The following is a 26,758-nucleotide window of genomic DNA, read 5'->3' on the forward strand; positions in this document are numbered from 1 at the left end:
TTTATAATTGCTTGTTTTTAACTGCTTTAATTATTTGTTATACTAGCTTTAACTGTTATTTTTGGAATTGCTATTGTAATCCACCCTGACCCTGCTTGTGGGAAGGGTGGAATATAAATTTGAATAAATAGTCAATTTTCACTGGTAACAGGTCTCTAGAGAATGTCTTCATGCTAGCTGGTCCTTTTAACTGGAGATGCTGGGAAATGAGCTTGGGACCTTCTACATACTAAGCAGATATACCCTTCCCCTGACATGAGGGGGTGTCCTTAAGAGTATAAAGCAGCCAAATGGTGAAATAAGCATATCTAACCAGGCTAGTCTTGTGTGTATTTATAATGTTGCAGCTGGCTGATGTTGTAGACAATGAGGCAATGCAAGTCTACATGAAACCCCCTGCCCATGAAGAAGCAAAGGCTACATCAAAGGGATTTGTGGTGAGAGATGCCCCTTGGGCAGCAGGCAACACTGAGAAGGTCAGTGCTATCTCCTCTCTAGTTACCTAGTTACCAAGGTTCATGCTGTTCTGTGAATGTTCCCTTCTACAAGGATCAGTCCTTCATTTGTGAACATGGGAGGCCATCCTCTCTAAGCAGTTACCATATTGTCGTTAAAGCAGGATGATATGAGACCCAGAGAAAATACTTATCACATAGGCTATATATATATTATGCTTACGTGGTTACCCTTATTTGCGCTGCATTTTTTGGAACAACTCTACTGGGGTTTCCCTCCCTTTGACTCTTACGGAGTCAAAATTATATTGGTGAACGTGCCTTGCTTTTTCAAGAGAGGTGTGCTCTGCTTTTGTATGTTTGTTCTCTTTTCTGCCTTACATTGTGCAGTCATTCATAATAATTAACACCATACATTCATTATTATGGATGACAGCACAATGTCCAACGCAATGGGGGGTGGGGTCTAACTCCCAGGAAGCACAATAGATGCTTGAAAGTGGGCTCATAATAACCACAGCTGTTTGCTGAGGAACTGGGGGGGGGGGGGACTCACCCATCACTAGCACTGCTGGAGAACTCTGAATTTTAATGCTTTTTCTGCCCTCAAAAGCATGCACCTTTCACATTTGATACAATTTTCTGATAAGTCATTCTTTACTTTTGGGGTAACATTTCCTTTAAAAGTTTTGTTGTGGTAGGTCTGCTTTGTTAGTGGCAAGCACCATAATGAACCACCTACTACCCCAACAGTTTGCTGTTGCTGATCATTTCACTTCTTATACAGGTCAATGCTATGTTGTGTACTCTGAGTCTAGCAATTATACCAATTATGGTTGTTGTTTTTCTTTTTGTGCCTGTAGGCCCCTGACATGACCAGTTCTGAAGATTTCCCTAGTTTTGGAGCTCAGGTGGCCCCCAAGACTCTCCCTTGGGGTCCCAAGCGGTAATGACTTGGAAATAGCTTGTCCAGCCACCTGCCTCAAGATGCCCTTTCTGAATTCTGACCTAGTGGCTGGATCTAGTACAGATTGCCCATGGGGAGGGGGGTATCTTAATGAAACTAGAGTGCTACCCCTTTTGAGATTCTCTGTTGTTTCTGTGCTTAAGCCTAATTATGCTTCAGTTTGACTTTTTCTTTCCTCCTTTCTCCATGTTAATTCCAACCCAAGTGCATCATTTTTTTTCCTTTGGAATTTCTTACTCTTGCTTTTATGCTGGCCATAGTATAACAACCCAACCTTCCAGGAACATCTTACAAAGCACTCTAGCATCCATTAGGAGCTCTCCTTACTGTGGCTAGGAATCTTTTTCCTGTCTCACAACCTCAGGAAACATATTTCCTTGATTTTCTACGAAGCCAAAATATTTGCTCTTTCCCTTCCTTGTTCTGTTTCTCCAAGGCCTTACCTTTGTAGAGTGCAATCAACTTTCCCTTTCAACTGCCAAAAACCCTCCCAAACCCACACCAATCTAACACTGCTACTGAACAAGAGTGGAAGTTGGCCAGCCTGGATGGATGAAGGAAGTACATCCAGGAGTTGTAGGAATCCAAGAAGCAACACAAGGGCCAGACCCTTGCTTTGCTTCTCTGCCATGCCAAGTGTACCAAAACTTTCCCCTCTTGGTATGAGTATTGATTTTGCAGCTCATTACCAGTATTCCCCCATCACTTTTCCGTTCCAGCAGTACTATGGCTTAATGGAGCCAGAAAACTGACAGTATTATTGGGTCTAACAGAACTTGGTTCAGCCAAAAGTGCCATGGTAACATGCTACAGAAGCTGGTGGGTGACTGTGCAGTGTTGGGAAAAGGTGCATTGCCCCCTTTCCAGGCTTGACATAGTGATGGCATTTAAGTACCCAGGGGGTTGGGGTGTGTCCTTTTTGCTTTTTACTATTGCCTTCTTTCTACCTCAAGCCAGTATGACAGTGGCCTGCTTCTTCAGACAGCCCCTCTTGGCTTCCTTTTGTCATGACTGTTGTTCCTCTACAAGCAGAGGAATGTGTGTGGGGGGGCTTCCATTAGGCTACATGGCAACAAAGCTTTCCCTTCTACAAGGACAGTCTTAACTGCTGCCACTGAATTTGACCTGTAGTCTTGTGACAAAGGTTGGGCTCTGGATGGAGACAGGGAAGGAAGAGTACTCCCTTAATATGAAGGGAAGCTGACTGTGGTTTAGTCTTAAATATGAAACCTCTCTTGCATGAGAGGACAGAGTACCTACATTCAGCAAAAAAGCTGCCGATAGTTTGACAATAAGTGTTTATCTCTGACAACTGTAGTTCCTGTATCCTAAGCTGCTGCCATAAATGGATACATGGCTGCTCGTATTTGAAGCTGCTCTTCCAGCTGTTACAAGGTATATATTTCTTTTCTGCAGAAGGTGCTGGAGGCAGTGCTGGCTCCTCTGCCAGTTCTTGTCTACCACATCCCCCCCTCCTTTGCCAGGAGCTTCTCTGAGCCATGAGCTAGGGCCCTAGCCCCAGGGTCACTTATTCCTGTACCATGTACTGGCTAAAAGTCTGCAAAGTTCTTGTCTTCCCAGACAACTTTCCCACTAAGAAGGTAAAAGCATCTTGCTTTAAGCAAGCCCAAGTGAAAGGGGAGAGATTACTTCTCTGTAGTAATTCCACTTTGGAGAAGAGCAGGACAAGCCCCTTTCACCATCTGAGCAGGATACTGAAACAGGGTAGTAGTGTTTAATGTCTTGCCAGTGGTACCTGGTGTCTGAATGTCCCATATCACTTGCACACATGTTAGCCTTGAACTGCTATTGAGCATGGCCCCCACCCCTGCCGTCTGTTCAAACTGTTGTGCCCAGTACTTCCCTCCCCTCCCCCGTAGTCTGCAGCAGATGCTCTGTGGAGTTGTCCTCCATGCCCTCTTAATGTCTTCCATATTTTGTTTCCATGGCAATGATCCCTTGGCCTTAACTTTGGAATTTGGAGATTATATGCAAAACATGTATAAAGGCTCTTGAGTATGGATGACACTGGAATTTTATAAATTCTAAAAAATAAAATAAAATCTGAAACAGTTTTGACTATTTGCTTTTATTTTCTGTATATTAACTTTACAAATCAGTCATGGTCCTTGCCTGACTTTCCCAGTGAAGTTCTGAACAACTGTTAATCCTAATAAAGTTCTTCTAGGACTTTCTTTTCCCCCCTATTTGAATTAAATGCATGACAGCTTCTGTCCAGTTCTCAGGAATACCATTCAAGCATGATTACAATCAAAGTCTCTGGGCTTTTAGCATGGTGCTTAAATATGTGGAGAAATAGAAGGTAATTGTTACAGTCATATATTGCTTCAGGAGGAGAGAAGGTCAGATCAGGCTTTTCTGGGTGGAGGAGCGCAAGCTCTTAATTCCATTAGGGGCAGATAGGCACTTCGATTAAGCTGGCTATCAGATGCAAGGATGACTGTGCACTTGCCAATCAAGCTGGTAATCAGCCCTGCTACAGCCAGATTCCTTGGCTGAGCTCCAGCATAGGCTGAGAATGAAGGAAGCAGCTCTTATTCTCAAATGAAGCTACATGTCCTGGAGTGCACTTTCTGGAATCCTCTTTCACATACGAGAAGTTTCTTTATTGATCCTGTCACCTAATTCCAGTATTGCACTTTAGCCCTCCCTTCACTAATAAAGAAGAGTGGAGAATAGTACTTGTCAATCCTCACTCCTAAGAGTTCGATATCTTTACACGTAGTGATTTCTGCAACCTTTCTTCAGACTCCTATGAGGAAGGCAACTGACAGCTCCTCCCTGATGCAGCAACAGTAAAGTCAAAACCTGAGCTGTTGGGATTAATCGATCAGTCCATGTCTTGTAATGCTATTGCTGTAATACTTTACCCAGCTGCAGTGATAAGTGGGCAGGCAAAATTCCTGAGGCCTTAAAAGGTTTCAAGCACTGAAGGCATGGCAGTTGGAGCCTGTTTAACTCCAAAAACAGCCATCATGACAGCCTCTGTTTTCGTGAAGCCTCATCTGGTTGTTCAGTGTCTTGGCCGGGATGAAACAGATTTCAGCATTTTCTCTGGGACTTCAGCCTCTCCATTATGGGCCCAACTGCTGTGCAATGGAGGTTGGTTCTATTGCCTCAACCAGAACCTGTCCGAAAGAAGAGAAGAACTAGTTAAGGCATTCATACTTTAACAGTGTTAACATGCTCAGAAAACTGTTAAATTGCATTCTGAAATATATTCCAAGCCAGATTCCAGTGCATCTTGGGCACAGAAATATCCAGAAAGCAGACTTTGACATGAGGCTGAAATAATCTAATAATTGCTAACATTATTTAACATCTATATGCGTCCTCTCACACAGCTGATCCAAGAGTTTGGGTTTGGGTGCCATCAATATGCAGGTGACACCCAGCTGTATCTGTTAATGGATGGCCAGCCAGTTTCTGCCCCAGTTATTCTGGACCGGCTACTGGGGGCTGAGGCTGGTTGGTTGAGACAGAGTTGGCTGAAACTGAATCCAAAGATGGAGATCCTGTTTCTGAGCCATGGGGACTTGTGTGTGTGTGTGTGGGGGGGAATCAGGCTCCCAGCCTTGTATGGGGTACTTTTGATGCCTGCTTCCAGAGTCTGGAGCCTAGGTGTGACACTGGATGCCACCTTGTCTATAGAGGCCCAGGTCACAATAGCTGCCAAATCTGCCTTTTTCCATCTTGGCAGGCCCAGCAGTTGGTTCCCTACCTTTCTTCCTGCAACTTGGCCCCAATGATCCACACAACAGTCACTTCCAGATTAGACTACTGTAATTTGCTCTACAAGGGCCTACTTTTGCACGCCTGCTCGCAATGGCGCCTTTACAGACTTATATCCAGCTGGTTCTCTGCAGCCTGCACTGGCTGCCAGTGGGGTTCTGAATCAGGTTCAAGGTCTTGGTTTTGACCTTCAAGGCACTGAACAGCCAGAGACCAACATACCTATGTGATCACCTTGCCCGATATGTCCCTTGAAGGGCTCTAAAATCAGCCAATCAATGTCGACTGGTATCCCCCGGCCCATATATCTGGGTATTTTTGCTACCCCAAGGAAACTTCTCTTTGGCAATGTTACGAAGAGGTCTAGAGAAAAATATCTTGTCCGTTTAACAGAGGCTTAATGTGTAAAAATGGGCAGCTGAAGATTTTTATGCCATGGAGGCAAATAGCGTTGACCAAATAACATCCCCATTAAGCCTCTGTTAAAGGGACAAGATTTTTCTTCAAGTAGATGACAACAGTACTGGCGAGGAGTGGCTGTACCTGTTTAGACAACTTAAATGCTTGCCTGGATCAGTGTTTTCTGGGGGGAAGAAACTCATGAGGAAGTATTGTCTTCCAGTATGTTTTTTGGGGACTGGGGTAATTGCTGTCCCTTTAGCTAATTAAACTTAAATTTTCATATTGCTGAAGCCTCAAAAATGCATTTGAGATTAAACAACTTGAAGTGTGGTAAGCACATGGCAGAATTGGGATGTTTAGTACTTTTAACTTACCAAAACTGATTATTTTAGATGTGCCCTTAACTTAGATGTGCCCGGAGAGCCAGTTTGGTGTAGTGGTTAAGTGTGCGGACTCTTATCTGGGAGAACCGGGTTTGATTCCCCACTCATCCACTTGCACCTGCTGGAATGGCCTTGGGTCAGCCATAGCTCTTGGTGAGTTGTCCTTGAAAGGGCAGCTGCTGTGAGAGCCCTCTCCAGCCCCACCCACATCACAGGGTGTCTGTTGTGGGGGAGGAAGGTAAAGGAGATTGTGAGCCGCTCTGAGACTCTTCGGAGTGGAGGGCAGGATATAAATCCAATATCATCATCATCATCTTGTAGTAATTGATTAATGACTAAAAAAACACGCTTCAGAATCTATTCAAGAATTAATGGTGTATTATAGCTCATAAGGTGAAACAAGACAACAGAAGGTAGCTATAAGGACATTCAGGCTCTTAAGCACATGTAGGGCTTAGTTTTATACATAAAAGTGAAAGCTGAACTGAAGAAATAGGGCAATTAAGACTATACCACATCTCCAATTGCATATATATCTAGCTCTTTACGAGGAAGCATTTCCCCAGAAAAAAGCATAAAAACTGAACTTGTGAGCAGTAAAAATTACCTTATTTTCAGCTAGAGCTTGCTTTGCTAGATACTGTTCTCGCTTCACCTTTATTGCCACTGTTTCTGGGATATCAGGCACCATCATATCTATCAGGCGTGCAATGAAGAAAACTACATGCTAGAAGGAAGAAAAGTGGAAAAATTTTAATCTAAACTACAGGTAAATCCTATAATCCAGAGAGTAGAACGATGTAATCTGTTTTGGGGAGAAAGGTGAGTATAAATTCTCATCTGAAACAATAACCAGAATTCCATACTTCATGTTTGGGGTACTTCTGGTTGGAAACCAAATAGAATTTTGGACACTGTTATGGAAATATCAAATGCACATCTGTAGTATTAATGAAGAATTTAGTGGCGACGGGGGCCTGTTGTATATAAAGATAAGTGGCCTTTTCTCAGGCACTAAGATATGTAGCCTGTTAACTTATTCAGTTTTCTAGATCATGAAGAAGTCCCCTATAGATCAGGATATCCTTGCTAACTGTTTGAGAACTGACACCTTTAGATGCAGTGGTTGAGTCAAAGATGCCACAGGCCAGAGCACATCATACTGCAGTTCAGCACTGAGCATGTCAGACCACATAGGTGAAGTGTTAAGCTATGTTAATACCATTTCTCGGGGGGGGGGATTTTCTTAGGGGCCAAAATGTACATTTTTTTTTGTTAAATGCAAGCTGAATGTCACTGTATATGAACAGAACACTATGAATTCTGCACAAACCTATGTAATATACTGGATTATTTCAGTGCATAAACTAGTGGCCTGATTCTTAAGTAATGATTCAACCATACACATGTATGCTAGCTCAGAGCCTTACCAATTATTTTAAAATAGTGGGAGAATAAGCAGCAGTTTGGTCAAAGCTTTAAAATGAATATTATGGCAGCACCATATGATATCCCTAGTTATTTTTAGTGAACAGTCTTTCAGTATTTCTCCAACAATAAGAATACAGTTAATGAGGCAGATATTCTGCAAATTTCCCTTCATCGCATCATGGGGCAGAATCTCCAAAATTCTTCTCTGTTCATCCAAAAATTCAGATCCTTCCTTCATTGTTCTCCTCTCCCCCAGTTTTTGATACTCTGACAACCCTCACCAGATGCTGCTTGGGCATTTTTTGGGGGGAGGGGAGATTGTTCTCCTATATTGTCACATACTCTGCTCTGATTGTTCTGTAAAAATACCTTTCATCTTAGTGACAGTATTATTGTCAAGCAAAGTTAATTCAAGGTAAGGACACAAATCTGCTTCCTTTCCCTTCCCTGCACTGCCAAATCTGACTGACCGTATCACTGAGGAGGACAATTTTCAAACAAAAAAGTGACACTAAGCTGCAGCTGATCATCTGACAGTCTACCTGTTCACAGTCTCAGAGCTAAGCTTCCAGGAAAACATCTCTTTCAGTCACTGCGTTGAGGTTCTTAAAAGCTCCTATTCATGCTAAAAAATGTTTACCCCTGAACATGCCATACAACCCTCAGTTTCCAACATGGGAAGTTTTGTAATGGCTGGACAGATGGGAACAGGTATCCATGGAAAGAAACATACCTCAAAGGCAATTATGAAGCCAAGGCGGATTGCCAGTAGATTCCAGTAAACTAGTGAATACCTGCCACTAGGTTCTCTATATGCTCGGTATCTGTGAAGATAAGGAGTTGTAAATGCTAAGTTATGATAAAGTAGCTGCCCACTTGCAAGCACAACAATCAACATTTCCTACAATTTCTATTGCTTCTCTTAATGCATTCCTTATAAATCAGCATTGAACAAACAAATATGACAGGAAAAAAATGGAATTAAGCTCTGACTGCTAGACTGAAATAATGGCTCCTGTGTACTTAGCTAAATTTCTCAGAGGGGTCTTGTTCTGCTGTGCACACTTCGCTGGGAGTATCACTGAATACAGTATAATTTATTTCCAAGTAAGCTTGCATCTTATTGTATTTGGTTCAAACTCCTTGATGAATCTGAACAGGCTGTTAAGACTCTGCATATGAGGATTAGCCCACACACCATATGTACTTGTCCATTAAGATAAAATGCATTAATTATCCCCCTTCCCTACAAAAAAAAAAGTTGAAAAGTGCCATTGCATGTGTTACAACCCAAGATCCTCCCTTTAAAAAGATCAGCCACCCACATTTTCATAGTACCTGATCTTACTAGGCACTTTATTTTGTACTCTAAACTGGATCATCATTTGCTTATAAGCCATTTTTGAGACCCTAGGATCTCTACAACAATTTTTAAAACAGTGGAAGCAATACTTAGCCAACAGACTTCACACAGAAAAGCAGGAGATCCTACCTGCATGTAGCATTGTTCTCCAAGACAAAGGATTTGGGGGCATAGGCCAAGGTGAAATCAACATATCCTTGTAAATTGCTGGCACGAGTGTACTGGTAATACAGCCGAGGGAGGAAGTCACAGGTAAATGCAATCAGGAATGCCTGAAATAGGAGGAGCAAAACAGCATCTCACTCTCCCAGCATGACTTCCTGCTCCAGTTGTTTAGAGACACGAACACAAGCCTTATTGTTTTATTCCAACTCTTGGGAGAGCATACAAGTGTTGATTATATTTCTGCAAATGTCAGTGGAAGCATTACCAAAGCTTTCAAGATCCAGCAATAATTCTAATGCTAATTTGAAACTAAATCTGCATCTGACCTTTGCAGCTTGTTTACTTTGGCTCAGAATTTAAAAGAAGGCATTGAGATGGGCTCCATTCGTAGCCACCAGTAGGACAAATAGCAGCTCTCCTGGCCATTTAAATTTAGGAAAACAACATGGGCCAAAGCTCCCTCAACGTACACTGTGGTCCTGATCTGAAGCAGGTCCTTGCCTTGTATCTCAGAGCTGTATTCCCAGAAGAAAACTCTCAAAACAGCATATGGCAGAAAATTCCCATAGCTGACCCAAAGACAATGGTTAATGTGTAGTTTGATCCCTAAGGTCACTTATTTTTGCACAACTGAGGGAAGAACACCAGTTTTTGTCTACACTAGATCATTGTAAAATTAAGTTCAGAACTGGCTTCACTTTATAACTATTAATGAGAAGCCTGTAAGGAAGAAGTCCTGACCTGGATAGCCCGATTTCAGAAACTAAGCAGGGTCTGTTCTAGTCAATGTTTGGATGGGAGGCCACCAAGGAATTCCAGGGGTTGCTATGTCGAGGCAAGCAATGGGAAGCCACTTCTGAATGTCTCTTACCTTGAAAACCCTACAGAGTTACCAATACTTTAAGTCAGCTGTGACTTGACTGCAAAAAAAGAGTGGGCTTCAACTCTTCTTCAGGCAAGTAGGCAGCTTGTATGACTACTCTCTCATGCATTTACTGTATGAACTTGCTCTTGAATGGATCACTGCCCCTCAGCAAAGAGCTTTGCTTTTCCAAACAATAGAAAGAGGTCTGCCTTTCGGATCCATCATAAAATCCTCATTTGCCTCAGTGAAAAGAAGCAGCAAACACAGTGAAGTCACAAGCATTCTCAAGGCAAACAAGAATGACAGGGCTATTCAAACAAGCCTCTCCTCAAATCTCAGAAGCTAAGCAGTGTCAACTCTGGCAAGTACTTGGATGGAGACCTCCTTGAAGTCAGGAGGTGGGGGCAGGCTTTATTCAGCCACCTCCCTGGATATCCTTCAGGCTCCCAGTAGGGATCAGTCAACAGAGGTCGCCATGACTTCCAGATGCATGCACATGCACACACACAAATATAAATACTGAATTAAAAAGATAGAGCTACTGTTCCTAGTAAAGATCTCCCAGCAAAACTGCATTCACTGTGAGACTCTGTTCCGAAGGTTTCCCTTTTATCTCAATGCTGCTCACATTGCTGATAACTGCCAGGTGCGTGATGACCTCCAGAATATTGAACCAGATGCCAATGCCTTGGGCCCGCTCCACAACTGGCCGCCGATATTCACAGACAAACTTCTGGGCATCCAAGCGTATTTCCACCCAGTTGTTGAGTAAGGCAAAGAGAGGTGCCAGTGGGCAGGCAGCCACAAAGATCGTAATGAAACCAAACTGCAGCACTAAGGCAGAAAAAAAATGTTAATTTCCATGGCAGAGGAGGAAGGGGAGGACATAGACATGCCCTGCAACAGAAAATAATGGTGGTCTCACCTTAGAATTTTATAACCAAGACAGGAAATGCTCTGTAACCACACTCTTATTTTGACCTGGATAAAGTTGATTGCATTATATCTAACACAAACTAAAGGGCAAGCTAGATACAACACCATGAGATCTGTGGATGATCTGTGACCGTTTTTCTTAAAAGCTATCTACCTGAGCATTGATTTTTGTTGCTGTAGAATCACTCTTCCACAATCAGCTGGAAACTTTGTTTCCGCACACCAATTAGTATAGCCCCTAGAAATAAAGCTATATCCATCCCCACAGGCAACATCTTACTTCATATTTCAGGACCTGTTCAGTCAGCAGAGGTTTCACTTCTCTCTATGATTTTCCTTTGATCCTTTGGGGTACAGCTTACCGGTAATTTATTCCTGTTCTCCAAGAGGCTGACCATGGTGCTTATAAATGAATTCTTAATTATCAGTTCTTGTTTGGGATGGCGGGGGCCTGAAAATGCAATTGACTACTGCTTTTCACTTTACAAGTAAAGCTGTTGTGTCACATTCTATTACTTTGCTCAATGAAGTACTGAGGCACTCCTTTGATAGGATAGGCACTGGAGGAAGGCTCTATCCTTAGCTGAGTGGTTGTATACAAACTACTGAGCAACATTTATTTATCAAAATAGCACTACGGTCATTTAAAAATAACAATGGCTTTGACTGCAAAGTGAAAAGCAATGCATAACGCCCCTCCAAACAAGAACTGACTTTGTTTTTAATCAAACTTTAGATTTCTTCATAAAATTAAAGCAACTATATTTCGAGTTATTTTAAATTATGGAAATGTAAATTGACTACATCCTGCTACAGATTTGGAGACAACTTGCAAACTGAATTTCTATCTTCTTTATGTGTATTCAGTAGAAGGAATGGCAAGACGTTCAACTCCATCCTTCTATAATCACATGGTGCTTGCAGCAGTTTAAATACACAATGGATGGATACTAATGCTCAAGTGACTTATGCAAGTTGCATGCAGAACATGGCTAAGTGATTTAGGGCTACCTTTTGTCAGGAACAGTGTTTGCACTGAGTCATGTTATGCCATTCCAGAAGTAAGATATCTATGCCTTCCAAATTGGATCTGCAGAAAGTCACTAATCTACATGGCAATTTTACAAAGGAACTTCAAAAAGTAGTGAAGTGAAGTAAGACGTTTCAGCTGTGTAGGTTTTAGTGCAACATTCCAGAATCATTCTGGAAAAGCATTTCAAATCAATAGAATTTATATACACACCTTATAACTTGCCCAAATTAAAGGTATTTTAATTTGCCAGTTGAGTACTGCTTTAAATGAAACTTTCTGTGCCAGAGCCCTACATTGTTGGCAACCATTGGCATTGATATGGAGATGTCGCATTAAATTAAGGTAAGAGATTTTTAAACATGATGCCCACTGGGTGGCATCATATCATACGCAAAAGCTTTTAGGTGGCATTCACACAGGGCCTGCAACACTTCAAATCAGTCCTAACATAATATGGAAACATTTAAAAATCACCTGGCTTTTTTGATTGCTGGAATGCACCAACTACATGTTACCAGTGAATGGTCTACAATTATTTTTATTATCTGTCTTTTGCTTCTCTAGATAACTCATACCCATTTCCAGGTATTCCGCAAACAACCCCTCATAGGGCAGCAGTTCATAATCCCTCTCCCAGAGTGGATTCATGAGACCTTCTGGATCTTCCTTACTCCACTTATTTTTTGAGAGATTCCGCCTATGCCACCAAGCTTTCACTTTCCTAGGGAAAACAGAGGGAAACTGTTACCAGAAGATCAAGGTTTCTTCCTTTCTCAATAGACTATACAAGGAATGCCCTATTCGTGTCCAGTTTGTTTCATCCACCACAACGTAAACAATTTTCTGGCCCTGGAGGTCCAACATCTTGTGCAATTGCATTGTAAAGTTTTGCACAAATCTGTGAGAGCTGCTCCCCAGCTAGTGGTTTTAGTCAGACCAGGCTATCCTCTGTGAGGCATCTTGCTATTTAGCCTCCATGCCTGAAGGTCCACCAGTTGCCCATAGACAGGAACTCATGTAAAGGGCTGGCGCACCACTCAGCATGGTGTGGTAACCCCTTGTATAGGCTACTCATAGCAATTGGGAAGCCAATCTGCAAAGGGGGGTGGGCTCCTAAACGAAAGTTTCCATAGAGTACTCAGTTCTTGAATTAAGGTTGGAGTTAAGCTCTTGAAGGGAGTCAGGCTTCCAAGTTAAGGTGGGACAGTTGGAGTTCCATTAGATATAGTAGATATTTTCAGAAACCAGGTGGGAGGGGGAAACAGGCAAGATACAACTATCCTGGAGGGGGAACTATATATGAAGGCTGTATGCCAAAGAGTGCACATAATCTAATCAATTAGACATTATTAGACCCCTTCATAGGTGGAAATACAAAGCCCAAATGGTAATATTAGGGGCAGAGTGTGCATGTATCTAACCATCTACAGACTTCACAGAGAGGAATTTCTCTGCTTCTGTTACCTGCTGCAGCCCACTGAACTCACCCCCCCCCACACACACACCAATTTTAATTTTGCTCTCAGGGTTAGCAGAAGCATAGAAACAGCTTAAAGCAAATATGTCAAGCATATAGTCCCACAGGCTGGAACCAGCTTGCCCAGGGCTCTTATCCAGCCTACAAGGATTTGGGAGGAAACTAAATGTAGACCAGAACGGTTTATTATTAGGATATTATACCTATTGCTGCGGGCCCTCCCTAGGTCTCCAGGGATTGCCTGACCCAGAGTTGGCAACCATAAGGGGCAAGGAGACCCTTGGGGGCCTGCCTCCTGTCCTGGGCCAAGATGCTGGGCCAGGGCATGCTGCCTGCTTCTCCTCTGGCCAGAGTACATTGGGGTCTTGTGTCTGCCACCTGGGCTGCTGCAAAGATGGCCAGCTGTTCGTGTGTGGCAGGCCCCACCTCCCGCGTCCAATCAATGCTACTAAGAGTATTCGGCATTGTGTGTTATGTGTACTACACAGTGTGTGACCTGTATGGCTTAAAAGGCTATTTTGTTTTTAAAGAGCTATTTGGTGCACTGTAATATTAAAATATACTTTGTTTAATAATCTTCTTTGATATATATTCATAATCTCAATCTGTTAGATATCCAATTCCACTTTTGGATTGGTTTGGTTTTTTGCTCCTTCTCCTTTTGCCGAACAAAATGACATTTATTTCAGATCTGGCCCTCATAACAAATTAGTTCAACTTCTCTGGTATAGACAGCAAAGTGGGGGTCTGTAGCAAAAGAGGGATATCAGCATTCCCAGTTATCTTCAGGCAAGCACTTACTCGGTAATGTATGAACCAAGAAATCACATTTATGGCTGAGCATGGTTCCTGTGGTTGCAGTGGCACTTTCCCTAGCCACTGCAAAATCAGAAGCATTGCTAAAATTAGGAGGTCAGTTTAATACTAGGTTAGAGTGCCAGCTCAGGACTGGGAAACCCCTGTTGAGCCATGAAATTCACTGGGTGATCTTGGCATAATCATTCCATCATATTCTAAATGACCCCACAAGATTTTTGTGAAGATAATATGGAAGGGGGAACTATATATGCTGCCCCCACCTAGTTGAAGGAAATATGGGACAGAAGTGTGATAGTGCCTGCCCTGCTCACATTAGTGCATTGGTCTGCATGACCAAGGACAGCCACACGCCCTTTGGAAATCAACCTTAAAATACACTACAGTGAAGATCTGAATGCCTAGATTTACATGACTCTCGCAAAACACAAAGTCACAAGACTGTACTCACGGGATGAGGATCTCCTGCACATTGTTAATTATTTGCTTTCCTACCATGATGACAAGCAGCTCCTGAGCAAGTTCAATGAGGCAGCCACCTGGTCCACACTGGACAAATAGGAAGAAACTTTAGAACAAGATGTTCTTGATTGTGCTTTTAAATACACAAATGAATGGATAGATTCCTATGATTGTAGTTTTCAGGGAGAAGGCTAGGCTAGAATCCTCCTTCATGACATTTAGTTTTCTATGCACAGGTAATGATTAATATATGTGAATGTGTACATTCCTGGCAGATCACCTCACCTGCTGTTTGAGAGATCTCAGTTCTCTGTTCCCTCAGTACACTACTCACAGTGTACCTATGGCTCATGACAAACTAAACCAGCCTTTAAAATTTCCATCATAGGAGAACACTAGACCAGGCAGGATAAATCTGGCTAGGAACATGGAATGGCTAGAAGAGATTTTGATGTGATATCCCAGTCCCACCAGGCTTGAAGTTAACAAAACTTCCCTCTTCACCTGTCTTTGGAATGGCTTATTTGCTAAACCTGTTTTCTTGACAAGAGAGTTTTGTAGGGGCTGCTAGACTGACATTCCTTGTCTCCAGTAAGATACTTACATCCTCATTGCGGATGCCAAGCAATTTGTTGTAGTGTCCTGGATAGCCTACAAACCTGAATATGAAAGAGAAGACAAGCCAATCAGGCCTCTGGCTTATACACCCTCACCCATGCATATTGAGAAACCATAGGGAAAGCAAAAACTAGTTGCGATGTCATTTAGTAATGTCATTTAGTATAACGTGCTTGCCATAAGACAGAATCACCCAATGACTATAATCTCTATTTGATGCAATGATATTTCATAACTTTTGGCTTAGTAATGAGATTAGGATCTAGTTTTCTACTCCAGTGATACTAGGCTACAAAAATTACATGCCATGCCCTCTTGCAGACAGCAATTGTGCCACTGCCTAAGATTCATTGGTTCCATCCAGCTGGCACTCTTTTCCCCCTCTTCAGTCTCCAGCAAGTGCTGTATCATTAGTTCTACACACTTCATTTCTCAGCATTTTCTTATGTTTGCGTAACTGCACAGAATGTAATGGGGATTGGAAAATGGCAAGGTAAAGATTTTGATCCCAGCTTGCTGCTTTAATAGATAATTCCATATTGTAGTAATAAATGGGGCGCAATCTCAGCAACTGAATAATAAGCAATAAAGATCCAAACTGTAAATCTCTCTCTTCAATTAAAGAAGGCAGATAGCTGTCCTGAAATCAGATCAAAGGATTTCTGTAAAAGTTTCTTCTTACAGAACACTAAGTTGAAGCAGATATATTTATCCTTTTTCAACCCAGTGCAGTGTCCAGCATATACTACCAAAGCAGTTTGCAACATGAAAACTGTACTTTTAAGATAAAACTAAAAAATAAGCTTAAAAATAGTTTAAGATTGCACTTTAAAAATACAACTGAAACCCCACAGAAAATTTAGCATGTTATAGGACCAGCACTATGGGTCAGACTATTTTTAGGTCCTTTACATATGTTGCAGCCATTTTTCCTCCTAACCCTTTGATAAAAGGCATCACCATACCCAACACAACTCATTTCCAAAGTTTCACTGGTGAAAGAATTAGAGTCCAGCGCAGCAACTGGAAACCTATCTTTATACCATTTTATATGTGAAACAAATCACCAAACATATTATGTCTCTTTTCTTCAAATGTCCCCAGTTCCTTGAGATGTGGGATTCCCACAGCCTTTGTGGCTGCAGGAATGCCATGCTTTAAAAAAAAAGAAGCCAGTAAAAAATGTAAAGAATGTTAGCATTATGGATCGTCACTCCTGATTTTAATTCAGCTTCTTGAACACGGTTTGTCAATCTTGCACCTGGCCCAACATGGTCTAAAGCAGGAGTGGCCAAAGTTGCTTAATGTAAGAGCCACACAGAATAAATGTCAGATGTTTGAGAGCCACAAGGCAGGAAGGCAGGCAAATAGATGGGGGAAGGAGGGAGAGGTAGAAAGAAAGTAACTAACTTTAAATGCATTCTCCAAGCCACTAGCTAGCTTCACTCGGAGAAGTGATTTAAAGAGAGAAATGCCTTCTCCAAGCCAGTCAACGGGATGTTGGGGCTTCACGAGCCACATACTATGTGCAAAAGAGCCACATGTGGCTCCTGAGCTGCAGTTTGGTCACCCCTGGTCTAAAGCTTCACTTACAGGTTTTTGAGTAATCCTTCTGTATCATAAGGCAGAAACTGCATTTTCCCCCCTCGCTCTTGACCAGGCCCAAGACATTTTTTTTAAAAAATCCTGACACTCCCATGTCATTGTAAGTTAACATACACAGAAACAATCCATGAGCATTGCTAAGTCACTCACAAGAAGCACACCAATAAGAGTCTGATACATGTCTTGGGGCAAAGTTCATCATCACTCTCTCTAAGCCTAATTTCACATTATATACAAAAGTTAGTAAAAAATCTCAACACATCTGAGAAATGCTTACACTTTTCTGATCCAAATAACCTCTACCAGTCCTATGGGGTTCCAGAATATTTGCTTACCCTTGCAAACACATATCTAAAAGTCTGTGGAATTGAGTGGCTCAGAGACAAAATTCAGAGCAAAGCAACAACAGGAAGGGAAGAAATTAAATAGGGCCCCTTCCCTTCCCTGGGACTTATCTTCTTTGAATCACCCCCCTCCTAAAGCAGCTTGTTTGCCCCCCTCCCCATCCAGACCTCACTGGTCTGTAACATTTAGTCAAACATAAAACCAGCAGCATAAGAATGATCAGTATCCAAACAAATCAGGGGCACAAAAACAGCACACACACACATTCAGCAACCAAATTATCCATGAAACAGTCCTCAAGCTAGTAGCCTGGCCACAAACTATTTACAGCCATCAAGGTAAGAGCCAGCACTTTGAACTGTACCTGGGAACAATTCTGGTTGGAGACTGAACCCCATCAGGTATGCCAAACAGCCACCAGCATCCCGCAGTGACTAAGATTTAAGGCTTTATGTTATCTAGTATTACTAAGTATTTTGCATACACAGCCTCCAAATCCACACATCTCCTGTTTGGCTTCCACTACTGCCCTTCACACAGAATTTACATTGTATGGCAACAGGACTCCACATATTCCTGTCTTCTCCAGTATCAACTAGTTGCTGGTAGAAAAACTGTTTGCAATTCTGACAAAAATTTGTGGTGAAACAAGCTACCAGGCTCCTCAATATTCACAATGCCCTGGGTAGAGCTAGGGGAATCCAACCTGCACCTGCACAGAAACCACTAAAGGCCTTCCCCTTTCATGAGAGCTTAACAACTGTTCAAACCATTCTATACCTACAGACACCCTTCTATAGGCAATGTAAACTGATTACTTTATAGGTTCATGATAATAATTAAAGGTCTGTGTAGCCATAGAGTGGCCCAGGCCACACTACCAATCAAGGGGAAAGGAATTCTTCCTGTTCAGCCGTGTGACAACTTCAGTTGTTACATGCTGACAGGATGTCATGCTTTTGGGACTTATAGCATGTATTTGGGCCAAGCATCAGCGAGAAAAACTGCCTCCCTTTTGAGATGCTCAAAAAAATTACCTGCCCTTGAAGAATGCAATGTAGATGGGAGAAGAGTAGAAATTGACAAATTCAAAGACAAACACCTTAAAGGTAAAAGCATCTTCATACATGGTCTGAGTGCGATGCATTTCTGCGAAAAGAAACAAAAGGATGTTATGAGTGTAGTGCTTCTATTCTCACTGGTATATCATGGCAGCCACATCCTTAGTTTTATGTCTGGTTCTGAATGACTTAAACTTTCCCTCTCCCCTTTATCAAATAGGGTTGCCAAGTCCAATTCAAGAAATATCTGGGGACTTTGGGGGTGGAGCCAGGAGACATTGGGGTGGAACCAGGAACAAGGGTGTGACAAGCATAATTGAACTCCAAGGGAGTTCTGGCCATCACATTTAGAGGGACAGCACACTTTTTAAAATGTTTTCCTTCCATAGGAAATAAGGATAGGGGCACCTTCTTTTGGGGCTCATAGAATTGGACCCCCTGGGCCAATCGTTTTGAAACTTGGGGAATACTTTGGGGAGAGGCACTAGATAGTATACTAAAAATCTGGTGCCTCTACCTCAAAAAACAGCTCCCCCAGAGCCCCCAAAACCTCCAGATCAATTTCCCATTATACCCTATGAGAATCAATCTCCACATAGGGAATAATGAAGTGCTCAGCAGATGTTTCCTCCCCTCCCCCTTTCTGGCGACTCTGAAGCAAGGGATTGACCTCTCTACTCATGAGTTGCTGCCAACTTCTTCAAAGTAACACAGACACACCATCCCAAGAGGAAGCCTTTCCAATCGGACACTGGAGCCTCCGGAGGGGGAAAGTCACATGGTGGCTTTGGGGGCGGGGCTTCCCCCCGCTGGCCAGCTGACTGGGGGCGGGAAGGAGCCTGGGAAAGCGGAAGAACCCCCACTGGGTCCTGGGGATTGGCAAGCCTATTATCAAATCATCTCCATAGTAAAAAATCAGTTGCAGGCAAAAAGGGCTTTTATGTGCAATTAAACAGTGTGGTTGAAGTGGGCAAAAACAGATTGATTTTATGCAAAACATTTCACCCACGCCAATGCAGGATCTTCAGAGTTCACAGAAACAATGAGTCCTTCTTGCATAGCTAGTTAAACCGATGACCACATAAATCCACTGCAGCTGGTATCCCAAATATGTAGAAATGCTACCTCAGCAGTCGCTTTTGGAGATGTAACAGCTTATTGAAATATCATCAATATGGTTCTTGGGTTACTTCATGAAGTCTATATATCTTTCTCGCACTAGTAGTTTCATCACTTCCATATAATGTTCTCCCTGTCACTTCATATGAAATAGAGAACCTTCCCAAGGTGGTAATACAGCTGCTGGAATAAACTTTAATGGATTTTCCCCCTTTGCTGCATTGAGCATTGGGGTTATTCCTGTTCCTCCTACAGAAATTTTGACGTTTTCAAAGTAGTTAACAGGATGTGCACACTCTAGCACCAGAGAACGAAGGGCTAAACTAGATGTGGCAAGCATGCTGCTGCCATTTTAAAGTCATGCTCAATGCCACAGTGCAGTGGGCTGAGGTGCTGTTCCCCCCACACACACTTTATCAAGCACTGACACATCTATGATCCCCATGCTCTGATGCAAGCAGTTGCTTTGGCACTTGGAAAGGCATGAGTGGAAGAGCAGTGGACACAAGGATGCCACCATGTCTAGTATGGCCCTAAGAAGGATATTTTAGTATGGGTGCATGATTGTCTAATTATGCCGTGGAGCTCAAAACCCTATCAGTTTCTCTCACTCCAACAAATGTGTGCCTCCATTTGAAATAAAATATATAAAAGCATATAGGATATCTTGGGTACAAGGCTGGATATTCTTATAGCTAATATTCAGGGGATCCTGATTACTATCGAAGTTAGTTCTTCTGAATCATTATAGAGGAAAGAAGACAGACTATAAGATAGTCTGAAAGTAATAAAACATTTATATCTTAATTATGGCAATGGCAGATGGGGTAATGTAAAAGAAATGGCAGAACCAGATAAGCTTGTGGTATTTGTTGACGAGACAGTCAAGCAGCACTATGGAAGGGATTGGCCTGAAGATTCTAAAATGAAGAATAACCCTAAGGAAATTCTGAACAATTCTGATATCAGCCACTTGGAATTTTAAGAACTTTGGAATGTATATACTATATGTTCAAACAAGGAAATTTATTCAAACATACATAACCTTCCTCTTAACAAAACAGATTCTCAACATACACAACGATAAATAGCAATTAAATTGTTCAAAACACATATTAAAACCACACACACAAAAAGTATAGAACCACTTTTAAAAGCCCCTGTTTAAGACACCAGTAGAGAAGAGCAACAATTCATAAAAAGGAAACAGATAACATTTTAAAAAATAATCTATAAATAAGCAGTGAGCAGTGAAGTGGCCAAGTTTGCAGATGACACTAAATTGTTCAGGGTGGTGAGAACCAGAGAGGATTGTGAGGCACTCCAAAGGGATCTGTTGAGGCTGGGTGAGTGGGCATCAATGTGGCAGATGCGGTTCAATGTGGCCAAGTGCAAAGTACCGTAATGCACATTGGGGCCAAGAATCCCAGCTACAAATACAAGTTGATTGGGTGTGAACTGGCAGAGACTGACCAAGAGAGAGATCTTGGGGTCGTGGTAGATAACTCACTGAAAATGTCAAGACAGTGTGTGATTGCAATAAAAAAGGCCAACGCCATGCTGGGAATTATTAGGAAGGGAATTGAAAACAAATCAGCCAGTATCATAATGCCCCTGTATAAATCGATGGTGCGGTCTCATTTGGAATACTGTGTGCAATTCTGGTCACCACATCTCAAAAATGAGAATATAGTATTGGAAAAAGTCCAGAAAAGGGCAACTAGAATGATTAAAGGGTTGGAACACTTTCCCTATGAAGAAAGGTTAAAACGCTTGGGGCTCTTTAGCTTGGAGAAACGTCAAATGCAGGGTGACATGATAGAGGTTTACAAGATAATGCATGGGATGGAGAAAGTAGAGAAAGAAGTACTTTTCTCCCTTTCTCACTATACAAGAACTCGTGGGAATTCAATGAAATTGCTGAGCAGTCAGGTTAAAACAGATAAAAGGAAGTACTTCTTCACCCAAAGGGTGATTAACATGTGGAATTCACTGCCACAGTAGGTGGCGGCGGCTACAAGCATAGACAGCTTCAAGAGGGGGTTAGATAAAAATATGGAGCAGAGGTCCATCAGTGGCTATTAGCCACAGTGTGTATATATATATATGTGTGTGTGTGTGTGTGTGTGTGTGTGTATAATTTTTTTGGCCACTGTGTGACGCAGAGTGTTGGACTGGATGGGCCATTGACCTGATCCAACATGGCTTCTCTTATGTTCTTAAGCAGATTATGTCAATCAGTCACATCTAAAACTGTCCGGGGGTGGGTGGGGGGGGGAGAACTATCAAAACCATAAAATCAGCCCCTAAACTGTCACAGGCTCTGAGACTACAGAGGAGAGAAGAAAAACACTCCAGCCTCTGTCATCAGCTCAAAGACTGCAGGATAGCTGCTCCATCTGCATTCAAGCAAGGAAAGATCAGGCTGGCCCCACCTGGATACCTTTACTCTGATGCTTTCAAATCTCCCTCTTCTGTCTCCTACCCACCTTCCCTTGTGTGTCTTGTATTGTCAATTTGTAAGCCTGAGGGCAGAGGTTTTTTATTTATGGGAGCTGCCTTCGGAGACCATTGTTTGCAAAGCAGGAGGTATGACAACCAATAAAAGTGCGGACAGTTCACCAGAGGCACTGATTATACATCCTAAAGTAGATGGAAACTGAACACTCATTGCATTTCAGAAATTTGTTTGTAAGCAGAAGATACATGCTCAAACTGCTTCTACCAGGTTTCTAATGTTGATCTGCCTTCATTCCTACATCATTGTTTCTTGCTTTAGAAGCTGTTCTCAGAACAGTAAATGCACTGAACGGAATAAACTTAACAAAAATTAACATTTTATTATTCTGATTTCAAGAAGCTGGATCTTGAACAGGAGGTGTAGGGGCAGAAGCAGCTCCTTAACTCAGTCCACTTACCCCACTTGGTAAGAAAGTGTGCCAGGGCAAGGTAAATTCTGGAAAGAATGAGGATGAAGATTAGGTTCACCACTGAGCCTGTGATGCTGGCAATACGAGAGGCCTAAAGAAAGCAACAGGAGAGACTGTAAAGTCCAAATTAAGAGACAAAAGGGAGAGAATGGAAAACAGTCACACAGATGTCTTACTGAAGCCACGACGAGGAAGTTTCCAGACCTGGACACCACCACGGCAATGATCGCCCGGTAAAGGATGATGGAAATCAGGAACATCACCACTACAGCAATCTGCAGGCATGATCAGTCAGAATTATTGGCAAGAAAAACAACCTCAGAACTTTATACAATGCTTTAGAGTGTTCAAAGAGCTACACATTCACTACCTTGCTAATTCTTAGAACAATTATGTAAAGGTCAAAGTAGATGTTACATGTGACAGAACCACTACAGAAAAAGAGACCTCCAAAAAGGCAGCTAGGATCCAAGAAGTAGTTCAGTATGGAACAGTCTTTGGATTAACATGTGTGCAGAAGCCCAGAGGTGGGGGGCAGGCAGGATGGAAGCTTCTTTTTTTGTTTGTTTGTAGGTGGCCACTAGATATGCTTGTGTTTAACATCTTGTTAGCTCCTCAGTTAGGAAGACACTATTTCCATACTACAGGTGGAGAACTGAGACAGAGACACAGCTTTGCCTAAGCCTTAGGAGTTTGTGGCTGAGGTGAGTTTGAAGCCAGAAACTTCCCAAGTCAACGTTAACAGTGACTAAGCTATACCAACTATAGCACCACACCACAAATCAGCCCCAGTGAGCTCTTGCTGACTCAAGAAATTCACAAAGCTGAGAAGCTGCCGCCATAAGATGATTTATCTCATTTTTATTCTGCCCTTCCTTCATAGAGTTCAAGGCAACCTACATTATTCTTCCCTCCTCCATTTTATCCTTACAGCAACCATGTAGAGGTAGGTTAGGCTGAGTGTGTGTGACTGGCTCATAGTCAACCAACCAGCAACATGGGCCTCTAAGCAGTAACATCAGCCAGTCTGATTTATGATGACGTCTTATTAGCATGCTTTTTAGGGAAAGCTGTTTTACACATTTACTCAAAACACAGAAGTAATTAAATCCATTATGCAATAAATCCAGCTGCTGGGTTATTTGCATATTGTGTGAAAGCAAAAATCCTGTCTGCATTCATCATTAGATCACAGTTTTGAAAGTCAAACATCTTTGAAAGTCAGCCATAATGCAGGATGCCACAGCCACATCATATAGAACCATGGGTCCGTAGGTAATTAGATCCTGACAGAAGAAAAAAAAAATCTAGGTGACAAATATATAACAATATAAAACCAAAAGAGAGCGAAGTCCATTTACTCAGTCTGAAAAGTCAGCCGCACAGAATCATATATCTAGCTGTGGCTATGCCAGTTGCCCCAAGGGGACTTTACCACTTGTAGCTGGGGTGAGAGCTCATTGAAGAGTGAATGATTTGTCTTAGCATACATGGAAATTATGACTTTGCTTTCTGGGTAGCTTTTCTCCTCTTTCCAAGTTTTATTTTTAATCAGAATAAAAGAAATCATACTGGTAAGTCAAAGGTCAAAGAAGTAGGTGACATAGCTTGTCTTCTTCAAATCTCCCAGTTCTCCTGTATGACTTTCCGCAAGAAACAGCAAAAAGTGTTGTGTCATGGACTCTACTCATTCTGCCTCAGTTGCCACTTTTGACCATTGCAATTCAGGGGCAACAAGTGGGATTGCTCAGCTGCTAAATTTTAAACTCCATGTCAGAAGTGTACTGTGGCTTTCAAAGAATGGTTTCATCTCTACTGCAAGGTTCTTAGGTCCAGGAAACCAGGAGTCAGCTTCTAAAAAGCCTGAGCATGTAGTCTGGCCCTTAGAAAAGGTAAACTGGAGCAGTTTAAGTTGCTGGGATGTTCCTGATGGTAGAGCTTTCCCTGGAGGTCTACCAGCAGCCATGAGCAAGCAGAGCCAAGCCCCAGTAGTTCTTGCACTGCAGAGGTCACTCACCCTGATTTGCTCCTGGCCATTTTAACTCCCCAGTCTGCCCTGAAATTAAATATTCTTGTCTGAAAGAAGACTGGTTAGCAAAGAAATAAGAGCATCTAAAAGGACTAATTGTGACTCAGCTCTGTGTGACCTCCCTCTCCCCATCCTCACAAACAGCAGTTCCCTCACCATCATGATGATGACCATTGATCCAGCAACAATTCTATTGAAACGGTTCTGCCTGGGGAAATATGGCTCATCCTCTCCAGTAATTGGATTTTTAGTTGTCATGGGAGCCATGGCAGTGAACTGGGGCCGTGGTCGTTCCTACAACAAAGACGGTCAGAAGTTTACCATATGTCAATGTGGGGCTTTAGCTGTATTAACACTTCCCCACGGCCAATACCTCAATATCTTCAAAATCTGAACAATCCCAGCGGTATGTCAGGGTGGCATTCATTCGCTTCCAGTACTCAAGGAATGTGACTGCCCAGAGAGACATGAAGATGCTGAAGAAAACAGTTCCACCATGGTCAAAGAGGCGACCTGCCTGAAAAGCCAGAAAAGAATAGAAGAGTATGTCATAATATACTTGGGCAGGGACAATCTGGCAGTGAGCTAAAGTATATATCATGGCAGTAGACCTATGCCTGTAAATCTGGGTCTGTTCCATTCATTAATAAAAGTGTGGAATGGGGAAATATCAAGTGGATAAATGGTCAGAAGGTTGCTGAAGCCTCAGAAAACATGGACCTGCTGTTGTAACATGTAGTTTGGTGCTGAGAGTTATAAACTGAATTTGTTGTACAATGGATTAAAAACCAAATTACAGAAGTTATCTGAATAGGAGTAAGAGACAAATAATTATTATGTAATTATCTTTTGTGTGTAACATTGCTTAGCAATCTTCAAACAGCCAAGATAAGGTAATGAGGTAATATACCTCATGTTCCTTTTGGTCTTAGTAGAATTTTTACATGAAGATTATTAAAGCTAGGATTACGTACATGATAGATTTTGGATCATGAGTCACAAAACACACCTTTGAAAAACAGCTACGATTGAAGCAGATAATCTCTTGTACCAAGGAAATGCAAACTTTACAGCAAGATAATGCAACCCAGGCTCTGCACAAGTGGCTGGACCTAGAATGTCCTCAAGAACAGTATGGTTCGAAACCTCTAGCAGATTCAGGAACCTCCCTCATAAGATTAAAAATCACATAATCACAATGCTTTCAATAATTCAGTACTGCTACTTTTCACAAGCAAATGCTTTTCTAGTTTTAAATATCACTGCATGCCCTCCTGTTAGTACAGGAGAAAAAATTCCCCTAGTTGCTCGCCCTGGATATGGACTCATATTGTGCTGCATACAGAAGATACGAGAATATCTTAAAAGCCTTTCCCAAGAAGATTCTGTTCTATGTGGTGGGGGTGGGAGGAATAGTGGGTAGCCTCCTGCTTGCCTCTCACCCCCATCATTAGTTTAATCAGTATTACAATTCACCATTAAATAAAGTGATTAGTCATTGCTTAATCTTGTTTCCTCTTTGTGATACCACCATTTGCTAATTTGCAACATTTGCCTACACATGGAACTAAAAGAAAGGAATAGCACATCATTTCCCCTCCCAAGACTGACTGCTCCTCGGCTTTAATGAGTCATTCATTCTTCTAGGCAACTGCTCAGCCTTCCTCCCCTCCTCCTGTTGCAAGCCAAGCATCTGAGTGTGAAAACAGAGTTTTGAGTAACTCTCTGCCAAACACCATCAGGGCTCTGCCGGATCCGATGCAATTCCCTAGAGCCTACAAGGCAAAGATGTTCCGCCAGTCTTTTGGTTGAGGACAGTGACAGTTTCCATCTTGACTAGCACCCTCGCTATTTACATCGCCCTCTTCCCCCCACTGCCCATGAAATAGCCAGCAGTTGGGATTGGGATTGATTATTATTCGCCATCTGATTACTGGAATATCTAGAAATGTTTTAACTGGTTTTATCTTGTTGTTTTTATGAAATTTGTACATCACCACAGCCCTGCCTGTGGGGAGGGATTGGGTGATTAATAACAACAACAACAACTACCACTACTAGACTAGAAGTGGGGAGGAGGCATGGGGAAGGGAATCTGCCTTGTGAGTGGAGTGCCAGCAAGGAAGTGAATGTTGGTAGGCTGGAGAATGACATTAGTGGCTAATGCTAGGAAACCTAACATCTGGTACCTGTGGTGGGGAAATGTTTCCCTTCCTTATTGCTCCTTCCATCCCTTTCCCTCCCCTCACTGATGCTGCTCCTTCAGAGAGCGTGTGAGAATGGAAAGACACCTCTGCAAAATAGGGAAAGGTAAAATTGACCATCTTGTCAGTTTCCCCTTGAAAGCAGTGAAGCCATAGTGAAGCTTCACTTCAGTACAGAAAGGAAAAATGGAAGTTTTAAAAGCTTTCCCTGAATATCTTCTATTCTATGAAAAAACAGTGGTTAAAATACTGCAAATGTCCATCCAATTAGCACCTCCATTCATATAAAGAGAAACCACATTAAGGTTGTAATGTAAATGTGATTGTATGGCTATCACA

General features: G+C 42.2%; 2 protein-coding genes across 7 annotated transcripts in view; one reads left to right on the forward strand and one right to left on the reverse strand.

Annotated features, from left to right (window-relative positions):
• HDLBP (high density lipoprotein binding protein) overlaps nt 1–3,494 on the forward strand; it is a 95,032-nt gene extending 91,538 nt beyond the window's left edge. For all 4 annotated transcript variants that reach the window (XM_060242102.1, XM_060242104.1, XM_060242105.1 and 1 more), the window contains exons 27-28: nt 348–476; nt 1,319–3,494. In XM_060242102.1, the coding sequence (XP_060098085.1) occupies nt 348–476; nt 1,319–1,405 (216 nt within the window). In that variant the 3' untranslated portion in view covers nt 1,406–3,494. The remainder of the gene's footprint in view (nt 1–347; nt 477–1,318) is intronic.
• The window catches only part of ANO7 (anoctamin 7), a 51,745-nt gene continuing 28,478 nt past the window's right edge, over nt 3,492–26,758 (reverse strand). For all 3 annotated transcript variants that reach the window (XM_060242113.1, XM_060242112.1, XM_060242111.1), the window contains exons 12-24: nt 24,589–24,732; nt 24,372–24,509; nt 22,363–22,461; nt 22,175–22,277; nt 18,114–18,225; nt 15,113–15,167; nt 14,498–14,595; nt 12,329–12,474; nt 10,413–10,618; nt 8,884–9,026; nt 8,125–8,215; nt 6,568–6,687; nt 3,492–4,571 (exon numbers count right to left, since the gene is read on the reverse strand). In XM_060242113.1, the coding sequence (XP_060098096.1) occupies nt 4,518–4,571; nt 6,568–6,687; nt 8,125–8,215; nt 8,884–9,026; nt 10,413–10,618; nt 12,329–12,474; nt 14,498–14,595; nt 15,113–15,167; nt 18,114–18,225; nt 22,175–22,277; nt 22,363–22,461; nt 24,372–24,509; nt 24,589–24,732 (1,509 nt within the window). In that variant the 3' untranslated portion in view covers nt 3,492–4,517. The remainder of the gene's footprint in view (nt 4,572–6,567; nt 6,688–8,124; nt 8,216–8,883; nt 9,027–10,412; nt 10,619–12,328; nt 12,475–14,497; nt 14,596–15,112; nt 15,168–18,113; nt 18,226–22,174; nt 22,278–22,362; nt 22,462–24,371; nt 24,510–24,588; nt 24,733–26,758) is intronic.

Source organism: Heteronotia binoei, chromosome 6 (assembly GCF_032191835.1).
Source record: "Heteronotia binoei isolate CCM8104 ecotype False Entrance Well chromosome 6, APGP_CSIRO_Hbin_v1, whole genome shotgun sequence".
Taxonomy (NCBI): domain Eukaryota; kingdom Metazoa; phylum Chordata; class Lepidosauria; order Squamata; family Gekkonidae; genus Heteronotia; species Heteronotia binoei.